The sequence below is a fragment of the Heptranchias perlo genome, chromosome 4 (assembly GCF_035084215.1).
Source record: "Heptranchias perlo isolate sHepPer1 chromosome 4, sHepPer1.hap1, whole genome shotgun sequence".
Lineage (NCBI taxonomy): Eukaryota > Metazoa > Chordata > Chondrichthyes > Hexanchiformes > Hexanchidae > Heptranchias > Heptranchias perlo.
Genome location: NC_090328.1, coordinates 8,445,035 through 8,464,099, shown reverse-complemented (window position 1 = coordinate 8,464,099; position 19,065 = coordinate 8,445,035). Strand labels below are relative to the sequence as shown.

General features: G+C 46.2%; 1 protein-coding gene across 2 annotated transcripts in view; it reads right to left on the bottom strand.

Annotated features, from left to right (window-relative positions):
* htt (huntingtin) overlaps positions 1-19,065 on the bottom strand; it is a 209,063-nt gene that overhangs the window by 74,917 nt on the left and 115,081 nt on the right. For both annotated transcript variants that reach the window (XM_067982438.1, XM_067982439.1), the window contains exons 30-35: positions 17,458-17,681; positions 15,672-15,750; positions 11,702-11,863; positions 7,131-7,186; positions 4,799-4,947; positions 2,023-2,159 (exon numbers count right to left, since the gene is read on the bottom strand). In XM_067982438.1, coding sequence (XP_067838539.1) covers positions 2,023-2,159; positions 4,799-4,947; positions 7,131-7,186; positions 11,702-11,863; positions 15,672-15,750; positions 17,458-17,681 — 807 coding nt within the window. The remainder of the gene's footprint in view (positions 1-2,022; positions 2,160-4,798; positions 4,948-7,130; positions 7,187-11,701; positions 11,864-15,671; positions 15,751-17,457; positions 17,682-19,065) is intronic.

The window sequence follows — 19,065 nt, the reverse complement described above, 5'->3', positions numbered from 1 at the left end:
AGCAAGGAAAATATTGAATGGCATTTTAAGTGGCTATTTACAAATGGTCATATTATTAGAGTCAATAAAATAGTTCCAGCAGTAGATACTCATTAATTCTTAAAAAAGGGCTGGGGAAGGACTGCGGGGCCAATGATTTTGGAGTGGGGGGGGAGAAGGAAGAGAAAGAGAGGACGGTGAGGGCCAAACCAATGATTGGGGATGGGTGGGGGGGGGGGGGGGGGGAGGGGGAGGAGGAGAAAAAACAGAGAGGAAGGTGAGGGCCAGCCAATGATCAGGATCCTTGAGGCCAGGAAAGGTTGTGGAAGCAAAGATACTGGACTCATTAAATAAACAGCCAAATGCTGTAATATGGGGGGGGGGGGGGGAGGTGAGGCCCAGGCCAACAGCTGGGAGGGGCTGCCAGAAGGTGGTTTGAAGAAGAGAGCATTTTCCGACTGTCGAGATATTCCACAGACCAATTACCGACTACAAAGATTTTTTTGGGGTGTGCTTCCTGCTGTAAGACCTGCATTGTAATAACAAGGACTGATAGATGGTTCAGATAAACACAGATTGAATATTTCCTTTAATCATTGAACGATACAGCACAGGAGGCCGCCATTTGGCCCATTGTACCTGTGCCGGCTCGCTGAAAGCTATCCATTTAGTCCCACTCCCCTGCTCTTTGCCCATAGCCCTGAAAGTTTTTCCACTTCATGTATTTATCCAATTCCCCTTTGAAAGTTATTACTGAATCTGCTTCCACCACCCTTTCAGGCAGTGCATTCCAGAGCGTAGCAACTCACCACTTCAGCAACCAGGAGTTATGTGGTGAAAAAGTATCTTCAAAATAGTCGCTATAATTTCTGCAGATATTCTGCACTAATGTTTCATGACGGCCTCAGTGCTGGCAGTGTTAGCAGACTAGCACTTCCTGAGCTAGGACGTTCCTCCATTTTAATGGAGATATTAACTGATTTAGAATAGGAGGGTAAACGCATCAGTTAAAAAAGCAGACCAAGGAACGTTGCAGGATTGTGTCAAGTGTTCGTACGCTAATATTGCAAACAGCCCATATGTTAAACCAAATTCTGTGCTGGGTTGTCACTGTGCAATATTGACCAGACATTCAGCAACAAGAGAAAAATTGCTCTATTGTTTAAGCAGATGTAATCAGCATAATGTTCAATACAAAAGGGTTATTGTTGATGACTGGAATGAGTGAATAATGACTACTTTTTTTGATAAATAGACCAAGGACCATTTCTTTATCTCTCCCCAAACCCTGCGCTCTATTAAAAAATCATTTTATTCTTTTCAATGGGCTGTTGATAGGTGCTGAAACAATCTCAAATTACGTCAGTTCTGGGTACCGGACCGTAGGAGGGATACATTGGCCATTCAGCTCTGATTCACCAGAATACTGGGGCTAAAAGGGTTAAATTATGAGGACAGGTTGCATAGACTGGGCTTGTACTCCTTTGTGTATAGAAGATTAAGGGGTGATCTAATTGAGGTGGTTAAGATGATAAAAAGATTTGATCAGGTAGATAGAGAGAAACTATTTCCCCGATGGTGGTGGGGGGTGGGAGTCCAGAACAAGGGACATAACCTTAAAATTAGAGCTAGGCTATTCACACAAACAGGAGTGGAAATCTGGAACTCACTCCCTCCCAAAAAGATGTTGAGGCTGGGGGTCAATTGAAAATTTCAAAATTGAGATTGATAGATCTTTGTTAGGCAAAGGTATTAAGGGATATGGAACCAAGGCAGGTAAACTGAGTTAAGATACAGATCAGCCGTGATCTAACTGAACGACAGAACAGGCTTGAGGGACTAAAATGGCCTACTCCCGTTCCTATGTCTCAGGTTCAACATCTTGGGGCCGCCATACAATACCATTCTGCACTGTGGTAATTTTGGCCACCTTTCTGTGCCACTACATTCCAGGCTCAATCCTTAGATCTCGATCCGAAGCACTGCAAAGAGGGGAGAGGAACCGGGAGGGCGGTGGGAGTGGAGTAAAAAAGTAGGGTGTACCTGGTGGTATTGGATGAGTCTCAGCAACATAGAAACCACCACTTCCTTCTGTGTGTCCAACTCCTTGCCAGCATCGGCTTTATTAGTCCCTCGCAGAACAAACAGATCGTGAACTATAGGCTGTAGCGCTGGGATTGCTATGGCAAAGTACAAGAGGAAAAAGTTGTCCACTGGAATCTTCAAAAGTTAAATAATAAACATAAGCTTTTCACACAGAAAAGTTTCAAATAATTAGTTAAGTAATTAAGTCTGAAATTTAGCTAAAAAGAAAATTCCGGAAATACATAGCAAGTCCATCAGCATCCGCAAAAAGTGACGGGAAGTTAACCGTTATCAGTGCCAAAGAGTCGTACCCTATTTTCCCTTCACTGACCGACCCCATAACCCCTCTAAAAAGCAAAATACTGCAGATGCTGGAAATCTGAAATAAAAACAGAAAATTTTGGAAACGCTCAGCAAGCACCTCCTCTGAGCGCTGAGTTAAACAACTTTAGACCATAATCACCGCTCCCATTTTCTCGGTCAGCAGGTGGTGATAATGGCTCTGCTGTAACCATTTACACCTTCTCTGGATCCATCTTTTGTCCCTTTACTTGTCCCATTATCACCCCCTTTTTCTTTGCACCATCATCCCTTTTGTCAATTAATCACTCCCGCCCTCCACCCCATCACAGACCTTCCCTTTTGTTCTTTCCTCACCCCCGCCCCCTTTTCCCCTGACTCTGCAATTGCTTAGAAACTGTTAAATCTCTTAACTTCTTCCAGTTCTGATGAAAGGTCATCGTCCTGAAACGTTAACTCTGTTTCTTTCTCCGCAGATGCTGGCTGATCTGCTGAGCGTTTCCACCATTTTCTGTTTTTATTCCCTAAATCCCTCTGCCTTGCTACCTCTCTCCTGGCCTTTAAAAGCACCTCAAAACCTATCAGTCCGGCCATGCAGTCAGTCACCTCTCCTATCTCTTCTCCTGCTGCTCACTCAGCGAACCTCCTTGGGATGCTTATTATGTTAAAGGCCCTATATAAATGCAAGTTATCGTTGTCATTTCAGATTTCCAGCATTTACTGTTTCTCTTTGTATCGATTTGGATTTAAATAAGGAAAGAGCTTGCATCGACAGAGCCTTTCACACCCTTGGGACGTCCCAAAGCACTTCACAGTCAACGCATTATTTTTGAAGTGTTGTGTAGGGAAACACATCAGCCGAATTGCACGCAGCAGGGTCCCACAAACAGCAACGAGGCTCAAGATTTAGTTCCTGAATGTTTCATCAATTCAACAGCTGACATATTAATCATCAGACATTTATGCATTTTACACCTGTATCTATCTGTGAACATCATATTTTCCTCTGAAGTTAGTTTTTTACATTACATATTTAAAGAATGGGCTTGCCTTTCACAACCTCAAGATGTCCCAAAGCGCTTTACAGCCAACTAAATAATTTTGAAGTATAGTCACTGCTGTAATGTAGGAAACCCAGCAGCCAATTTGTGCATAGCAAGCTCCCACAAACAGCAGTGTGATAATGACCAGATAATCAGGTTTTTTTTAAAATGTCGGTTGAGGGACAAATATTGGCCAGGACACCGGGGAGAACTCCCCTGCTCTTCTTTGAAATAGTGCCATAGGATCTTTTACGTGCACCCGAGGGGCCGGACAGGGCCTCGGTTTAATGTCTCATCCGAAGGACGGCACATCTGACAGTACAGCACTCCCTCAGTAATACACTGGAGTGTCAGCCTGAATTAGGTGCTCAAGTCGCTGGAGTGAGGCTTGAACCCAAGACCTGCTGACCCAGAGGTGAGAGTGTTGTCCAATGAACCAAACCACAGCTGACACTGGTAAAGGTTCCAGGAAAAAATGTTTTAAAAGCTACTTTGATCAACTATTGTGTAACTTAGATTGTTGAGGCCATTGATCTGACAGCTGTAGCTGTGGAGAATCAAACTCCGCTGGCAACACCGAAGTTACATTACAAACTGCCTCTGGCTAGGAATCTCACTTGTGTGCAAGGGTATAAGCTAGAGTTTAACCAGCTCAAACCATGCAACATATCGGTAGAGTGCCAGACAGCTTCCTGCCACTTGTCCAGCAAGAAAAACCCCCTCTCGTTTTGTAGGGCTATGTGAAACGGCGTAGGAAGAATCCCAGCTCCAGGGATGTTGTCGGCCAACAACAGTTCTTTGAAGTACTGCTGAGCCAGAAAGATCTGCAATCAGATTACTGAGTTTGCCTGAGACAGTCAACTCGGTTCCAATCCTCCATCGCCAGGCATGGCAGTTTGGAGCCATCCCTACTTGAAGGAGAACCCTTTTATCTCACTCTTCCAAAAGAGATGGTCGAGAACACTTCTTGGATTCTCTTAATAGGGTTTGAGTTTGCTGTGTAATGACCGAGTTTTGAACAAAGGATATTACAGTCTTAAAAAAAAAAGCTTATGGGTTTTGTTGAAACAGCATCAACTTATGAATTTGCACTTGTGACAGTATTTCATTTTACCGGGAGGTCAAAGCAAAGACGATAACTTTTATTTAAGCTTGGATCCGAAAATTAATTCAACGAACAAAAATAAATAAAATGCTCATCAGACTTTCACGACACTGTAAAAGAATTCCCGATCAGCATTTTCAGAAAGTCAACACAACAGGAAATATTTTGCAGTTCTATCTTCGCTATCAACAGTTCTAACCCAAGAATTTACAGCAGTTACGCAACACCACAAGAAATGAGGATAAACAATGCGACCAGAACGCACTGCAGACAGTAGATTCATTACCATGTGTAACAGCTTTCCGGCCACTGGCCATGATCCCATCACACAGTTGGATAATTTTGGGAATTCCAATGATTGGCTTGGAGTGATAGCGCTCATACGACAGCAACACCAGGAAGAAAAATATGTTTGGAATGATGGCCTCGGATTCCCTGACAAAATAGTAACAGATAACAATAAGTATAAGTTGTAAACAAGTGCAAATTATTATTTGAAAGGATAGCAAGAAGGTAGGACCAGAAGACATAAATGGGAATTTGGGAAAAATAAATGTGAGAACAGACACTTGGTGGGGGAGGGGCTTCTACAGTCATAAATGTTTGGAATAATCTATCGAGAGAGTTAACAGAGGCAAAAACATTGAGGTTATTAAAAGTACAATGAGATGCTATAAATGGGAGAGTTAATGCACTACTGTAGCAACCAACATTTATATAGCACACCCTGTGGAACAGAAATTGTCAGAGTTTAAACAGATGGGGATGGGGGGAGGGGTGGAGGAAGGAGATGGGAAGTGGATGAAGTCTGAGCAAGAGAAAAGGGAAAGATAAAAAATACAAAGAATTTACAGCCAGTTGGGGTGAATGGCCTGTTTCTGTGCTGTAAATTCTATTAAGGAGTCTTGGACAACGATTTCCAGACTTTTGAAGAGAAGGAAAGACGCAGCAGGGGGTGGTTTGGGAAAGATTTCTAGGGTATATATTTTTAAAAAATTGTTCTTGATGTGGGCAATATTGACATGGCAGTATTTATTGCCCATCCCTAGTTGCCCTGAAGACTTTAAGAGCCAATCACAATGTGTGGGACTAGACTCATATATAGGGCAGACCAGGCAGGCTCCCTTCCTCGAAGGATATTGGTGGACCAGCTGTTTTTTTAAAAAAAATGACAAACCAACAGCTTCTGTGTTCCTTTGTTTCCAGCCCACAAATCGCCAAATTTATTGAATTCAATTTCACACCTTGCTATGGCAGGATTTGAATGCAGGATCTCGGAGATGCTAGTCTAGTATCTTAACTACTAGGAACACAGGAACAGCAGTAGGCCATTTAGGCCCTCGAGCCTGTTCCGCCATTGAATGAGATCGTGGCTAATCTGCGACCTAACTCCATATACCCGCCTAAGCCCCATATCCCTTAATACTTTTGGTTAACAAAAATCGATCAATCTCAGATTTAAAATTAGCTAGGCGGCTGTACTGACAATGATCAAAACACTGAAGGTGGAGCAGGGAACAAAGCAATCAAACGTCAGAGAACTGGAAGGTGTGTGTGTAATAAATTGGATAGCCAGGTGGTGAAGGATAGAATACTAGAGCCTAGTCTTCAGTTACTTCCAAGCCTTTACTCACAGCGATCCACATTGCCCACTGTTCACCCTAGATAAGCTCTCATATAAATGGATACAAGAGAGTCCCGAATTGATATGTGCCACCTGAATACAATTAACACTAATTGATATAAATCATATGGATGCAAAGAGAAGATCATTGAGGGATTTGAAAATGAGGTTGAGGATTTGAGGCACTAGTTTCCCTGGGCCAGATGGCCTTTTTTCATCCTTTGACTTTCCTTTTGTTCTTATATTAAATGGCCATTGGGATTTTAGCTCGTCGGGCATATGGTGGAATAATTTTAAATCCCTCTAAATTTAATACATGTTTAAAGAAAGAACTTCCTGACAATTCCTGACTAAAGATTAGGCTTACTTAGAAATAATAAAGAATTGTCCTCAATGGCCCTACTGCAACAACAAAAACTTGTATTTATATAGCGCCTTTAACGTAGTAAAACGTCCCAAGGTGCTTCACAGGAGCGCTAATCAAACAAAAATTTGACACCATGGCACATAAGGAGATATTAGGACTGGTGATCAAATGCTTGGTCAAAGAGGTAGATTTTAAGGAGCGACTTAAAGGAGGAGAGAGATAGACAGGCGGTGAGGTTTAGGGAGGGAATTCCAGAACTTAGGGCCTGGACAGCTGAAGGCACGGCCGCCAATGGTGGAGTGGTGAAAATCAGGGACGGACAAGAGGTCAGAATTGGAGGAGCGCAGAGATCTCGGCTGGCTGAAGGTTACAGAGATAGGGAGGATAGATACTGCATGAGTCTCTAAGCTTTTGTCTTTGTGGCTGCCATGGAACCTTCTGGGCCAGATACAAGGTTCAAAATGAACATTGCTGTCAATTTGCATCCATCTCAAATGCAAGTTGTTGTTGTTGTTGTATGCAAAAAGCCAAACCAGAAGACAAAACAAAGAACAAAGAATTCCACACATATTCATATGGACCACTTCGGCAAGTCCTAAATTGCCACTGGGTATTGTCAGCACTCACCTGAACTGGCCCACCTCTATGTATTCAAACTGCTTCAGAACAAACCCAATGAATACCTACAAATGAAAACAAATCCAACTGTATCAGAGAATTACATAGAATTTACAGCACAGAAACAGGCCATTGGGCCCAAATGGTCCATGCCGATGTTTATGGTCCACACGAGCTTCCTCCCACCTTACTCCATCTAACTCTATCTGCATATCCTTCTATTCCTTTCTCCCTCATGTACTTACCGAGTTTCCCTTTAAAGACACCAAGGCTATTCAGCTCAACTACTCCTTGCAGTAGCAAGTTTCACATTTTAACCACTCCTAGTAAAAATGTTTCTCCTGAATCCTTTATTGGATTTATAGGCGACTATCTTACATTTATGGCCCTAAGTTTTGGAGTATCAGAGAAAACAAATTTCAATTATATGCAAAGTATACAGTCCACAGGCTCTTTCCCAGTCTGGGTCCTGTAGACCGGCACAGAAAGCGGCCAACTAACCCATCGGATATGTGCTGGCTCTTTGCAGAAGAAATCCAAAACTAATCCCACTGCCTTCTCTCCCATGCCCCTGGGACAGCAATGCCAAAACTGCCTCAAGCTCTCTCCCACATTTATATCTAAAGTCTGCCACTGAACCTCCCAAAGGCTGGTTAGAAACAGGCAAATAAGTTGGTTTGTCTGCCACTGGAATAAGGTACGGCAAGCAACCCATGGTTGCGGGTACAGTGGACTACACAAGACTGTTATGATGGCACTCTAGCCTCACTATGCTTTACAGGCCACTCCAGGAGTGGTAACAAAGTACTGTGTTTGTTGACTTTCTCTTCAACAGTTTGGGAAAATTAGACCAGGTAGAATGACCTCAGCATGAACTATCATTTCAATGAGAGAAATGAGTATACACTCTCCACCTCAAAATAACCCAACAAAATAAAAATTAGTCACATACATTACTGCATGTATTCAAAAGGACAGATTACTATCCATTAATCCACATTTTTTTTTGACTGTATATAGTGACACCACTATTCCCAGTCAGAATGGAGATGATTGGGTAATTTCCATCAATCACGCTTGGGGAGTGCACTGATGTAAGTGTCTAGGATTGAATTTACCATTATGTAACTATCCTCCATATCGGGAGACTGCAGACTCTGTTTAAACAGACTGAGTAAATAGACTCTGCTTGCTGTAGTGTGTAGAGACTGTTTAAATTTTTTTTTCTTCGTTCATGGGATGTGGGCGTCGCTGGTGAGGCCAGCATTTATTGCCCATCCCTAATTGCCTTTGAGAAGGTGGTGGTGAGCCGCCTTCTTGAACCGCTGCAGTCCGTGTGGTGAAGGGTCTCCCACAGTGCTGTTAGGAAGGGAGTTCCAGGATTTTGACCCAGCGACGATGAAGGAACGGCGATATATTTCTAAGTCAGGATGGTGTGTGACTTGGAGGGGAACGTGCAGGTGGTGGTGTTCCCACGTGCCTGCTGCTCTTGTCCTTCTAGGTAGTAGAAGTCGTGAGTTTGGGAGGTGCTGTCGAAGAAGCCTTGGTGAGTTGCTGCAGTGCATCCTGTGAATGGTACACACTGCAGCCACTGTGCGCCGGTGGTGAAGGGAGTGAATGTTTAGGGTGGTGGATGGGGTGCCAATCAAGCGGGCTGCTTTATCTTGGATGGTGTCGAGCTTCTTGAGTGTTGTTGGAGCTGCACTCATCCAAGCAAGTGGAGAGTATTCCATCACACTCCTGACTTGTGCCTTGTAGATGGTGGAAAGGCTTTGGGGGGGGGTCAAGAGGTGAGTCACTCGCCGCAGAATTCCCAGCCTCTGGCCTACTCTCATAGCCACAGTATTTATATAGCTGGTCCAGTTGCGTTTCTGGTCAATGGTGACCCCCAGGATGTTGATGGTGGGGGATTCGGCGATGGTAATGCCGTTGAATGCCATGGGGAGGTGGTTAGACTGTCTCTTGTTGGAGATGGTCATTGCCTGGCACTTATCTGGCACGAATGTTACTTGCCACTTATCAGCCCAAGCCTGGATATTGTCCAGGTGTTGCTGCATGCGGGCTCGGACTGCTTCATTATTTGAGGGGTTGCGAATGGAGCTGAACACTCTGCAGTAATCAACGAACATCCCTATTTCTGACCTTATGATGGAGGGATGGTCATTGATGAAGCAGCTGAAGATGGTTGGGCCTAGGACACTGCCTTGAGGAACTCCTGCAGCAATGTCCTGGGGCTGAGATGATTGGCCTCCAACAACCACTACCATCTTCCTTTGTGCTAGGTATGACTCCAGCCACTGGAGAGTTTTCCCCCTGATTCCCATTGACTTCAATTTTATTAGTGCTCCTTGGTGCCACACTCGGTCAAATGCTGCCTTGATGTCAAGGGCAGTCACTCTCACCTCACCTCTGGAATTCAGCTCTTTTGTCCGTGTTTGGACCAAGGCTGTAATGAGGTCTGGAGTCGAGTGGTCCTGGCGGAACCCAAACTGAGCATCGGTGAGCAGGTTATTGGTGAATAAGTGCCACTTGATAGTACTGTCGACGACACCTTCCATCACTTTGCTGATGATTGAGAGTAGACTGATAGGTGGTAATTGGCCGGATTGGATTTGTCCTGCTTTTTATGGACAGGACATACCTGGGCAATTTTCCACATTGTCGGGTAGATGCCAGTGTTGTAGCTGTACTGGAACAGCTTGGCTAGAGGCGCAGCTAGTTCTGGAGCACAAGTCTTCAGCACTACAGCTGGGATGTTGTCAGGGCCCATAGCCTTTGCTGTATCCAGTGCACTCAGCCGTTTCTTGATGTCACGTGGAGTGAATCGAATTGGCCGAAGACTGGCTTCTGTGATGGTGGGGATATAGAGAGGAGGCAGAGATGGATCATCCACTTGGCACTTCTGGCTGAAGATGGTTGCAAACGCTTCAGCCTTGTCTTTTGCACTCGTGCTGGACTCCACCATCATTGAGGATGGGGATGTTTGCAGAGCCTCCTCCTCCTTTAATTGTCCACCATTCACGACTGGATGTGGCAGGACTGCAGAGCTTTGATCTGATCCGTTGGTTGTGGAATCGCTTAGCTCTGTCTATAGCATGTTGCTTCCGCTGTTTAGCATGCATGTAGTCCTGAGTTGTAGCTTCACCAGGTTGGCACCTCATTTTTAGGTATGCCTGGTGCTGCTCCTGGCATGCTCTTCTACACTCCTCATTGAACCAGGGTTGATCCCCTGGCTTGTTGGTAATGGTAGAGTGAGGAACATGCCGGGCCATGAGGTTACAGATTGTGCTGGAGTACAATTCTGCTGCTGCTGATGGCCCACAGCGCCTCATGGACTCTGTTGAGTAAATCGTCTCTGCTTGTTGTACAGCACAGAAGGGGGCCATTCAGCCCATCAAGCCTGTGCCGTCACTTTGTAAGAGCAATCCAGTTAGTCCCATTCCCTCGCTTTTTCCCCATAGCCCTGCAAATTTTTTTTCCCAATTATTTATTTATTCAATTCCTTTTGAAAGCCACGATTGAATCTGCTTCCACCATCCTTTCAGACTATGTCCCACCCCTGTCTCCAACTCATTGGTGGATATAGTGGTGTCAATACTCACTCCATTTTTGTTAGGAAAATCAAATGAACTCGACAGCATTCAATTCTTATACCCAGGAACTGTTCTTTCTACCATTACATTTGCTTTTTTTTGCTGTAAAAAATTGGATTTTGATTGTAAAATAGGTGACTCCCTGCATGGTTCAGCAGGTTAAGGGAGTGAATCTATCTGCTCCAACAGCTGATCTCAGGTTGGCTATAGAAGCACCATAAAAAGCCTCAGCACCCTGAGCTAGGGAGGGGAAAGGGAGACGAAACACACCGGCAAAGGGTCTACTCCTGATCAATATCTCTGACCACCACCCCTCCCTTTCCAGGCATGATGTGTGAACGTCAGGATCGGGCTCTGTGATAATTCCTTCCTCCACCACCCCATGAAAATAGTTTGCCAACACTTGACTGGCTCGAACACAAGAGCAGCCACTTGGGTGAGGTGCATGGAGTACGTGGAACTGTACTCCAGCCTGGAGTTAACAACTTCCCACAGTAAAGGAGGAAGATTAGAAAAATTAGCAAACTCAATCACTTCCTGGGAAGATTAAAAGCAGAGCTGACAACAGTCCTGTTAACAGGTTACCTGCCCAGTCTCATAGGAACATAAGGAACAGGAGTAGGCCATTCAGCCCTTCTAGCCTGTGCCGCCATTCAATAAGATCATGGCTGATCTGTATCTCAACTCCGTTTACCCGCCTTTGCTCTTTAAGTGCAAGAAGGTTCATGATGTAGAAGGAGAGCAAGGGGGAAAAAAAAGCGTCACTTTTTTATTCTAAACATTACCTTTTAACAGTTTGAGTTGTTATGGAAAAATTTTTGAAGCTCTTAAAATTCTGAATCTCTTTTCTCCAGCTCCTGTGGTGAATATTGGTATATTTGAAAATAAAATTGAGTGCCTTTAAATGAACATTCGTTATATTTTGTCTATCTTTACCCTCCCAGTTTTCCACCAAAATTGTTTTTCTAACCCGAAGCAAGCACCAACCTGATCTGAATCGAGAAGGCAATAGTTCACTCGGAGCTGCACGAGCTGGGCCAACAAGTCAAGCACTTGTCTCTGCAGGTGGACTGATGTGGTTGTGGTGTACTGCTTTAAGGCCTTGATAACCAGAGGCTCAAAGAGGCGGATGTAGTTGTGTATTGCATTCTAATGTTCAGAAAGACACACAAAACTTTTATTAAATACGTCAGAACGGCCCAAAGCACATCACATAAATTTGTTTTGAAGTGGGCTGACCGTCAATGTGGGCAAATGCAGCACATCCCACAGGCAGCAATACCATGAAAGACCAGTTCACCTGTTTTTGGTGGTGTTTTTTTGAGCAAGGAATGTTGGCCAAGGCACCAGGAGAACTTTTTGTTGTTCTTCAAATAGTGACATGGGATCTTCGAAGTCCGCCCGCACTCAAACCCACCACCTCCTGACCCTGATCATACAGTGCTACGATCTGAGCCGAGCCAACACACTGGAGTCATAACTAAAACGGGGCACTTTGGTACACAATGTCATACAGTCTAGGAGTAACTGGAATTGAATACTATTAAATTATGTTACATTAGGATCCTTTCCATTTGATGTGCCCAATCAACAGAAAAACACATTTTGGGATACAGTATATAAGCAATTTGAAACATGACATGTGGTGAGTGTAACATGCTTGCAAGGAAAAAGGTGACTATGGACCTATGGTTCCCAAAGCTCCCCACCACTGGGGGTTTCCTCGCCTCTGTTGTAGACTAACTGATAGAGGTTGATTGCTATGTTTAGTCAACAACTCCATTATTGTTCAATCATGTGAATACCAGGATGGTGAAAGGTTGTTTTTGTGACTGGAAGCCTGCGGCCAGTGGGGTACCACAGGGATCGGTGCTGGGTCCCTTGCTGTTTGTGGTCTACATTAATGACTTGGATATGAATGTAAAAGGTATGATCAGTAAGTTCGCTGATGATACAAAAATTGGTAGGGTGGTAAATAGCGAGGAGGATAGCCTCAGTCTGCAGGACGATATAGATGGGTTGGTCAGATGGGCGGAACAGTGGCAAATGGAATTTAACCCGGAAAAGTGCGAGGTGATGCACTTTGGAGGGACTAACAAGGCAAGGGAATACACAATGAATGGGAGGACCCTAGGCAAGATAGAGGGTCAGAGGGATCTTGGTGTGCAAGTTCACAGATCCCTGAAGGCGGAAGAACAGGTAGATAAGGTGGTAAAGAAGGCATATGGGATACTTGCCTTTATTAGCCGAGGCATAGAATATAAGAGCAAGGAGGTTATGATGGAGCTGTATAAAACACTGGTTAGGCCACAGCTGGAGTACTGTGTGCAGTTCTGGTCGCCACACTACAGGAAGGATGTGATCGCTTTGGAGAGGGTGCAGAGGAGATTTACCAGGATGTTACCAGGGCTGGAGCGCTTCAGCTATGAAGAGAGACTGGGAAGATTGGGTTTGTTTTCCTTGGAGCAGAGGAGGCTGAGGGGGGACATGATTGAGGTGTACAAAATTATGAGGGGCACAGATAGGATGGATACTAAGGAGCTTTTTCCCTTCGTTGAGGGTTCTATAACAAGGGGACATAGATTCAAGGTAAAAGGCGGGAGGTTTAGAGGGGATTTGAGAAAGAACTTTTTCACCCAGAGGGTGGTTGGAGTCTGGAACTCACTGTCTGAAAGGGTTGTGGAGGCAGGAACCCTCACAACATTCAAGAAGCATTTGGATGAGCACTTGAAATGCCATAGCATACAAGGCTACGGACCAAATGCTGGAATATGGGATTAGAGTAGACAGGGCTTGATGGCCGGCGCGGACACGATGGGCCGAAGGGCCTCTATCCGTGCTGTATAACTCTATGAACTAGATGTACCTTAAGTCTTTTATAGCAAATTCTATGTACAAGACTAATATGGGTGAGAAGCCAATGAACTTGCACTAAGAACATCTCCGAAATGCCAATTGGCCGCCGGCGTCCTTCCCCCTCCCAGCCCGACGCTGGCGTCCTTCCCCCTCCCAGCCCGACGCTGGCGTCCTTCCCCCTCCCAGCCCGACGCTGGCGTCCTTCCCCCTCCCAGCCCGACGCTGGCGTCCTTCCCCCTCCCAGCCCGACGCTGGCGTCCTTCCCCCTCCCAGCCCGACGCTGGCGTCCTTCCCCCTCCCAGCCCGACGCTGGCGTCCTTCCCCCTCCCAGCCCGACGCTGGCGTCCTTCCCCCTCCCAGCCCGACGCTGGCGTCCTTCCCCCTCCCAGCCCGACGCTGGCGTCCTTCCCCCTCCCAGCCCGACGCTGGCGTCCTTCCCCCTCCCAGCCCGACGCTGGCGTCCTTCCCCCTCCCAGCCCGACGCTGGCGTCCTTCCCCCTCCCAGCCCGACGCTGGCGTCCTTCCCCCTCCCAGCCCGACGCTGGCGTCCTTCCCCCTCCCAGCCCGACGCTGGCGTCCTTCCCCCTCCCAGCCCGACGCTGGCGTCCTTCCCCCTCCCAGCCCGACGCTGGCGTCCTTCCCCCTCCCAGCCCGACGCTGGCGTCCTTCCCCCTCCCAGCCCGACGCTGGCGTCCTTCCCCCTCCCAGCCCGACGCTGGCGTCCTTCCCCCTCCCAGCCCGACGCTGGCGTCCTTCCCCCTCCCAGCCCGACGCTGGCGTCCTTCCCCCTCCCAGCCCGACGCTGGCGTCCTTCCCCCTCCCAGCCCGACGCTGGCGTCCTTCCCCCTCCCAGCCCGACGCTGGCGTCCTTCCCCCTCCCAGCCCGACGCTGGCGTCCTTCCCCCTCCCAGCCCGACGCTGGCGTCCTTCCCCCTCCCAGCCCGACGCTGGCGTCCTTCCCCCTCCCAGCCCGACGCTGGCGTCCTTCCCCCTCCCAGCCCGACGCTGGCGTCCTTCCCCCTCCCAGCCCGACGCTGGCGTCCTTCCCCCTCCCAGCCCGACGCTGGCGTCCTTCCCCCTCCCAGCCCGACGCTGGCGTCCTTCCCCCTCCCAGCCCGACGCTGGCGTCCTTCCCCCTCCCAGCCCGACGCTGGCGTCCTTCCCCCTCCCAGCCCGACGCTGGCGTCCTTCCCCCTCCCAGCCCGACGCTGGCGTCCTTCCCCCTCCCAGCCCGACGCTGGCGTCCTTCCCCCTCCCAGCCCGACGCTGGCGTCCTTCCCCCTCCCAGCCCGACGCTGGCGTCCTTCCCCCTCCCAGCCCGACGCTGGCGTCCTTCCCCCTCCCAGCCCGACGCTGGCGTCCTTCCCCCTCCCAGCCCGACGCTGGCGTCCTTCCCCCTCCCAGCCCGACGCTGGCGTCCTTCCCCCTCCCAGCCCGACGCTGGCGTCAAGAACATAAGAAATAGGAGCAGGAGTAGGCCATATGGCTCCTCGAGCCTGCTCTGCCATTCAACAAGATCATGACTGATCTTCGACCTCAACTCCACTTTTCCACCCGATCCCCATATCCCTTGATTCCCTTAGAGTCTAAAAATCTATCAATCTCAGCCTTGTATATACTCAACGACTCAGCATCCGCAGCCCTCTGGGGTAGAGAATTCCAAAAGATTCTCAACCCTGAGTGAAGAAATTCTTTCTCATCTCAGCCCCTTATCCTGAGACTATGCTCCCTGGTTCTAGACTCTCCAGCCAGGGGAAACAGCCTCTCAGTATTTACCCTGTCAAGCCCTCTCAGAATCGTATATGTTTCAATGAGATTACCTCTCATTCTTCTAAACTCCAGAGAGTATAGGCCCATTCTACTCAATTCTTTCCCCTCCCAGTTCAATGCTAGCACTTTACTTCCTCCCTCCTCCCAGCTTTACATTTCTTGAAATATAATCGGGTTTTGATTCACTCTTTCTAAAAAGCACAATTCGGCCTTACTTTACTAATTGCTCTTTTAACCATGACCATCATTTGATATATTATCACAGCTAAACTATTTTAACTCATCCTTTCTGCAACAAAAACTACATACAACAAGCTGGAACAGAAAGTACCTTATCAGCTCGATGCCTAGTTACATTCGTCATGCTGGTCTTCAGCTGTGATGAAACCTTTTGCAGCACATCAAACCATCTAAGGGTAAAATAAGCAAAAACATGCATTAAAAACAGTTTGAGGCAATAACCCTCGAACTATCTTTGTACAACAGTGTGTCATTTTCCTGAAGAATTACAGTCCAAACTAGTTTAGACTTCACTTTACATGTTTTACATAAAACTGTTCATACCATTAAGCTACTACTGAAGTTTGTATTGTTTCAGGGCATAAGTATGCATCCTTTTTGTCTTGGTTTTAAAGTTAATTGAAAGATCAGCAGCAAGACTATAAACAGCAGACAATCTATCCACTCCACTACAAACAGGTAGCTTCAGGCAAAACGTCTTTACCAGAGAGTGGTTAGAATGTGGAACTCGCTACCACAAGTAGTTGAGGCGAATAGCATAGATGCATTTAAGGGGAAGCTAGATAACGGCATGAGGGAGAAAGGAATAGAAGGATATGCTGATAGGGTTAGATGAAGAGGGGTGGGAGGAGGCTCGTGTGGAGCATAAACACCGGCATAGACCAGTTGGGGTGAATGGCTTGTTTCTGAGCTGTAAATTCTATGGAGCTTGAAGTAAAGTTATTGAACAGAGTCCACTGTGTGGTGCACTGTGAAGGAACCTTCATATTACTGCTGCGATGATATTTTTGGAGTCAGCCTAGTGGTTGACACAGGTGAAGACCACCACAAGCATGATGAAGAATCTCTAAATCGAACTCATGGGAAATCCACACAGGTGGAGCTTGTTTCCCCAATATGGGGGGGGGGGGCACAATCTCTCCCCATAGGGACAAAGCTTACAATGACCAACCACTCGCTCATTGTAAATGCAAGTCTTTCTTTCTCTTTCATTCACTGGATTTCTACTACTATTGAAGTGTATGCATTCTGATAGCACAATCCAGATAATAATAGCCCAGAATTTGCTGGAGTGGGACATCTTGCGGCATGTCCTGTTAGTTAGACTTCTCCCCTCACCCTTCAGCTCAAAAAACTTTTGCCCTGTAAGTTGCTGGAAGCATGAGCTGATAATGGCAACAGGGCATCTGGGACCTTGGTGAACGACAGGACCAACAGTCTATCTCCTTAAACAATGAGATTTAAGGATTGAGAAACAAACAGAGGGACGGCAGAGAAGGAAATAGGGCGAATTAATGTCAAATTAGGTACAAAAACAGAAAGAGAGGGAATGAAAGTTTGGATTAAGAGAGACAGAAAAAAAAGAAACAGAAAGGAAAAGTAATAAGAAAAAAAAATTAAATTTTAAAAATATCTAACAACAATTTACTACCTGTAGGAATGAGACTCCACAGTTTAAATTGTTCCTTTTCTGGGCCGGAAAGGTTGAGTGGCATTGCAGGAACATAAATCTAATCATTAAAAGGGTACATGTGCTGTAAAGCTCCAGCCCTAACTTTCTGCGGTGAATTTAATTAGCAATTAATGTGCCAATGCAGCCATTTCATGAAATTCACAGGGAGGTTAAGTGCGAGCTGCCGTTTTCGCGAGGCTAAGGGCAGAGCGGTGAAAATCGTCCAGCAATTCACAAGACAGCTCTTCCTCACTACAAGTTGCCGAGCAATCTTTTACACATTAATAACAGTGAATGCCATTAAACGCGCCCTTATTTTGGCAGCAAAATCTGGGCCCAAGGGAGCATCACTTCTGCCAATGGTGTGCTGGCTTCCAATTGAATCTTTATACCCACCTTATTAACATTCTACATTTTGCCTTACCCAGAAGTATCCTGCTCAGGCTCCACTTGGACCATGTTCCTTAGACTGGCATCAGCCAGTGCCTGTGTGAAGTGAGTATAGGGTGCCATGAAGCAGTAGTGATAAAGTCCTGGTCTTAGGTTGGAGGAGCCCAGTCGCTGCACCTTCCCTTGCGATTTGCTGGGGTTGGAAGAAGAGCCGTCGTACTGAGATGCTAAGTTTGTTCCAAAAAGAGTCTTCAATAGCTGCAGTTCAAAGATTTTAGCATTAAATGCATGCAGGTTAGAACCAAAAAACACTTCAGTGCCATTCAGCAAATAACCAATGGGTAAAAGCTGTATTTTGTTGGTGGGCGGGCGGGGGGGGGGGTTTAAAGGGAAAGAGTACAATATTGATTATCATTTGAGGTTTTGAAATCTTATTTCTTTTTCTTACTTTCATATTTACTCAAAAGTCTGGGGTTTCAACCAAGGCCCATCAGTCACTAGTACAGGAACAGCAATGAAGGCTTACCAGGTTTTAATTAAAATCAACCTACATTTTGCAAGATAGAACCTTCGTCACCTCTTCCTTAAACAAATCTAGTGTCTTAGCCCCAACCACCTTTCCTGACAGCCTGTTCCAGGTGTTGATAGACTAAAAGAGCTGGGACTCTACGCTTTAGAGAAGCGCAGTCTATGGGGGTGATTTGGTCAAGGTTTGTAAGATGATGAAAAGAATAGATTGTGTTCCAGTTGACAGTTTGTTCCAATTAAATGTGTTAGGGAGGACGAGGGGTCACAATTTTAAGTTGTATAACGCCAGATCTAAGTTAGATGTCAGGAGATGATTCTTTTCCCAGAGAATGATGGATCTCTGGAACAGGGAATGTAAGGCATAGAATTATCAGGACCAGAGTGATCTCTTGGACTAGTTTTGATCGTCTAGAGGGGTTGGAGAGGAATTTCCCAGATTTCCTACCCCCCCCCCCCCCCCCCCCCCACCACCATCCACACCCTTCCCAAAATTGGCCTGGGTTCTTAATTTGGTTTTCTGTCTGTCCCAGATCACATGGTTTCGGGTGGGGTGGGGAGTGTGTATATCGTGATACACAAGGTATCACAATTGTGTGGGACAGGCTGGATGGACCAGAGAGTCTTTTCTTGTCCGCCATTGTTTGTATGATCGTTGACACCCTTTCAGCAGAGAAGTACTTCCTGAGCTTTGCCCAAAACTTCACCAAGGCACAGTATCTGAAAACTCTCTTTTGAAAATGATGTGGAACTGTACATGAGCACAACATCTGATCATGTGATCAAACTTAGCTCTTGAAACCCATACAAGTTAGCATTCTTATACACCTGTTCCATCAAGTCAAGTAAGTGCTACATGATGTTTCTGCACCAACTATTTTGTCAGTTAGAGAGAATTTGTTAAAATTTAACGAGAGCAAGTAAATAAATAAAAAGATACTGTTCCCATTGGCGGAAGGGTAGAGAACCAGAAGACACACACAAGGTAATTGGCAAAAGAAACAAAGGCGACATGAGGAAAAAACCTTTCTACGCAGCAAGTAGTTATGATCTGGAATGCGCTGCCTGAAAGGGTGATGGAAGCAGATTCAATCATGGCTTTCAAAAAGGAATTGGA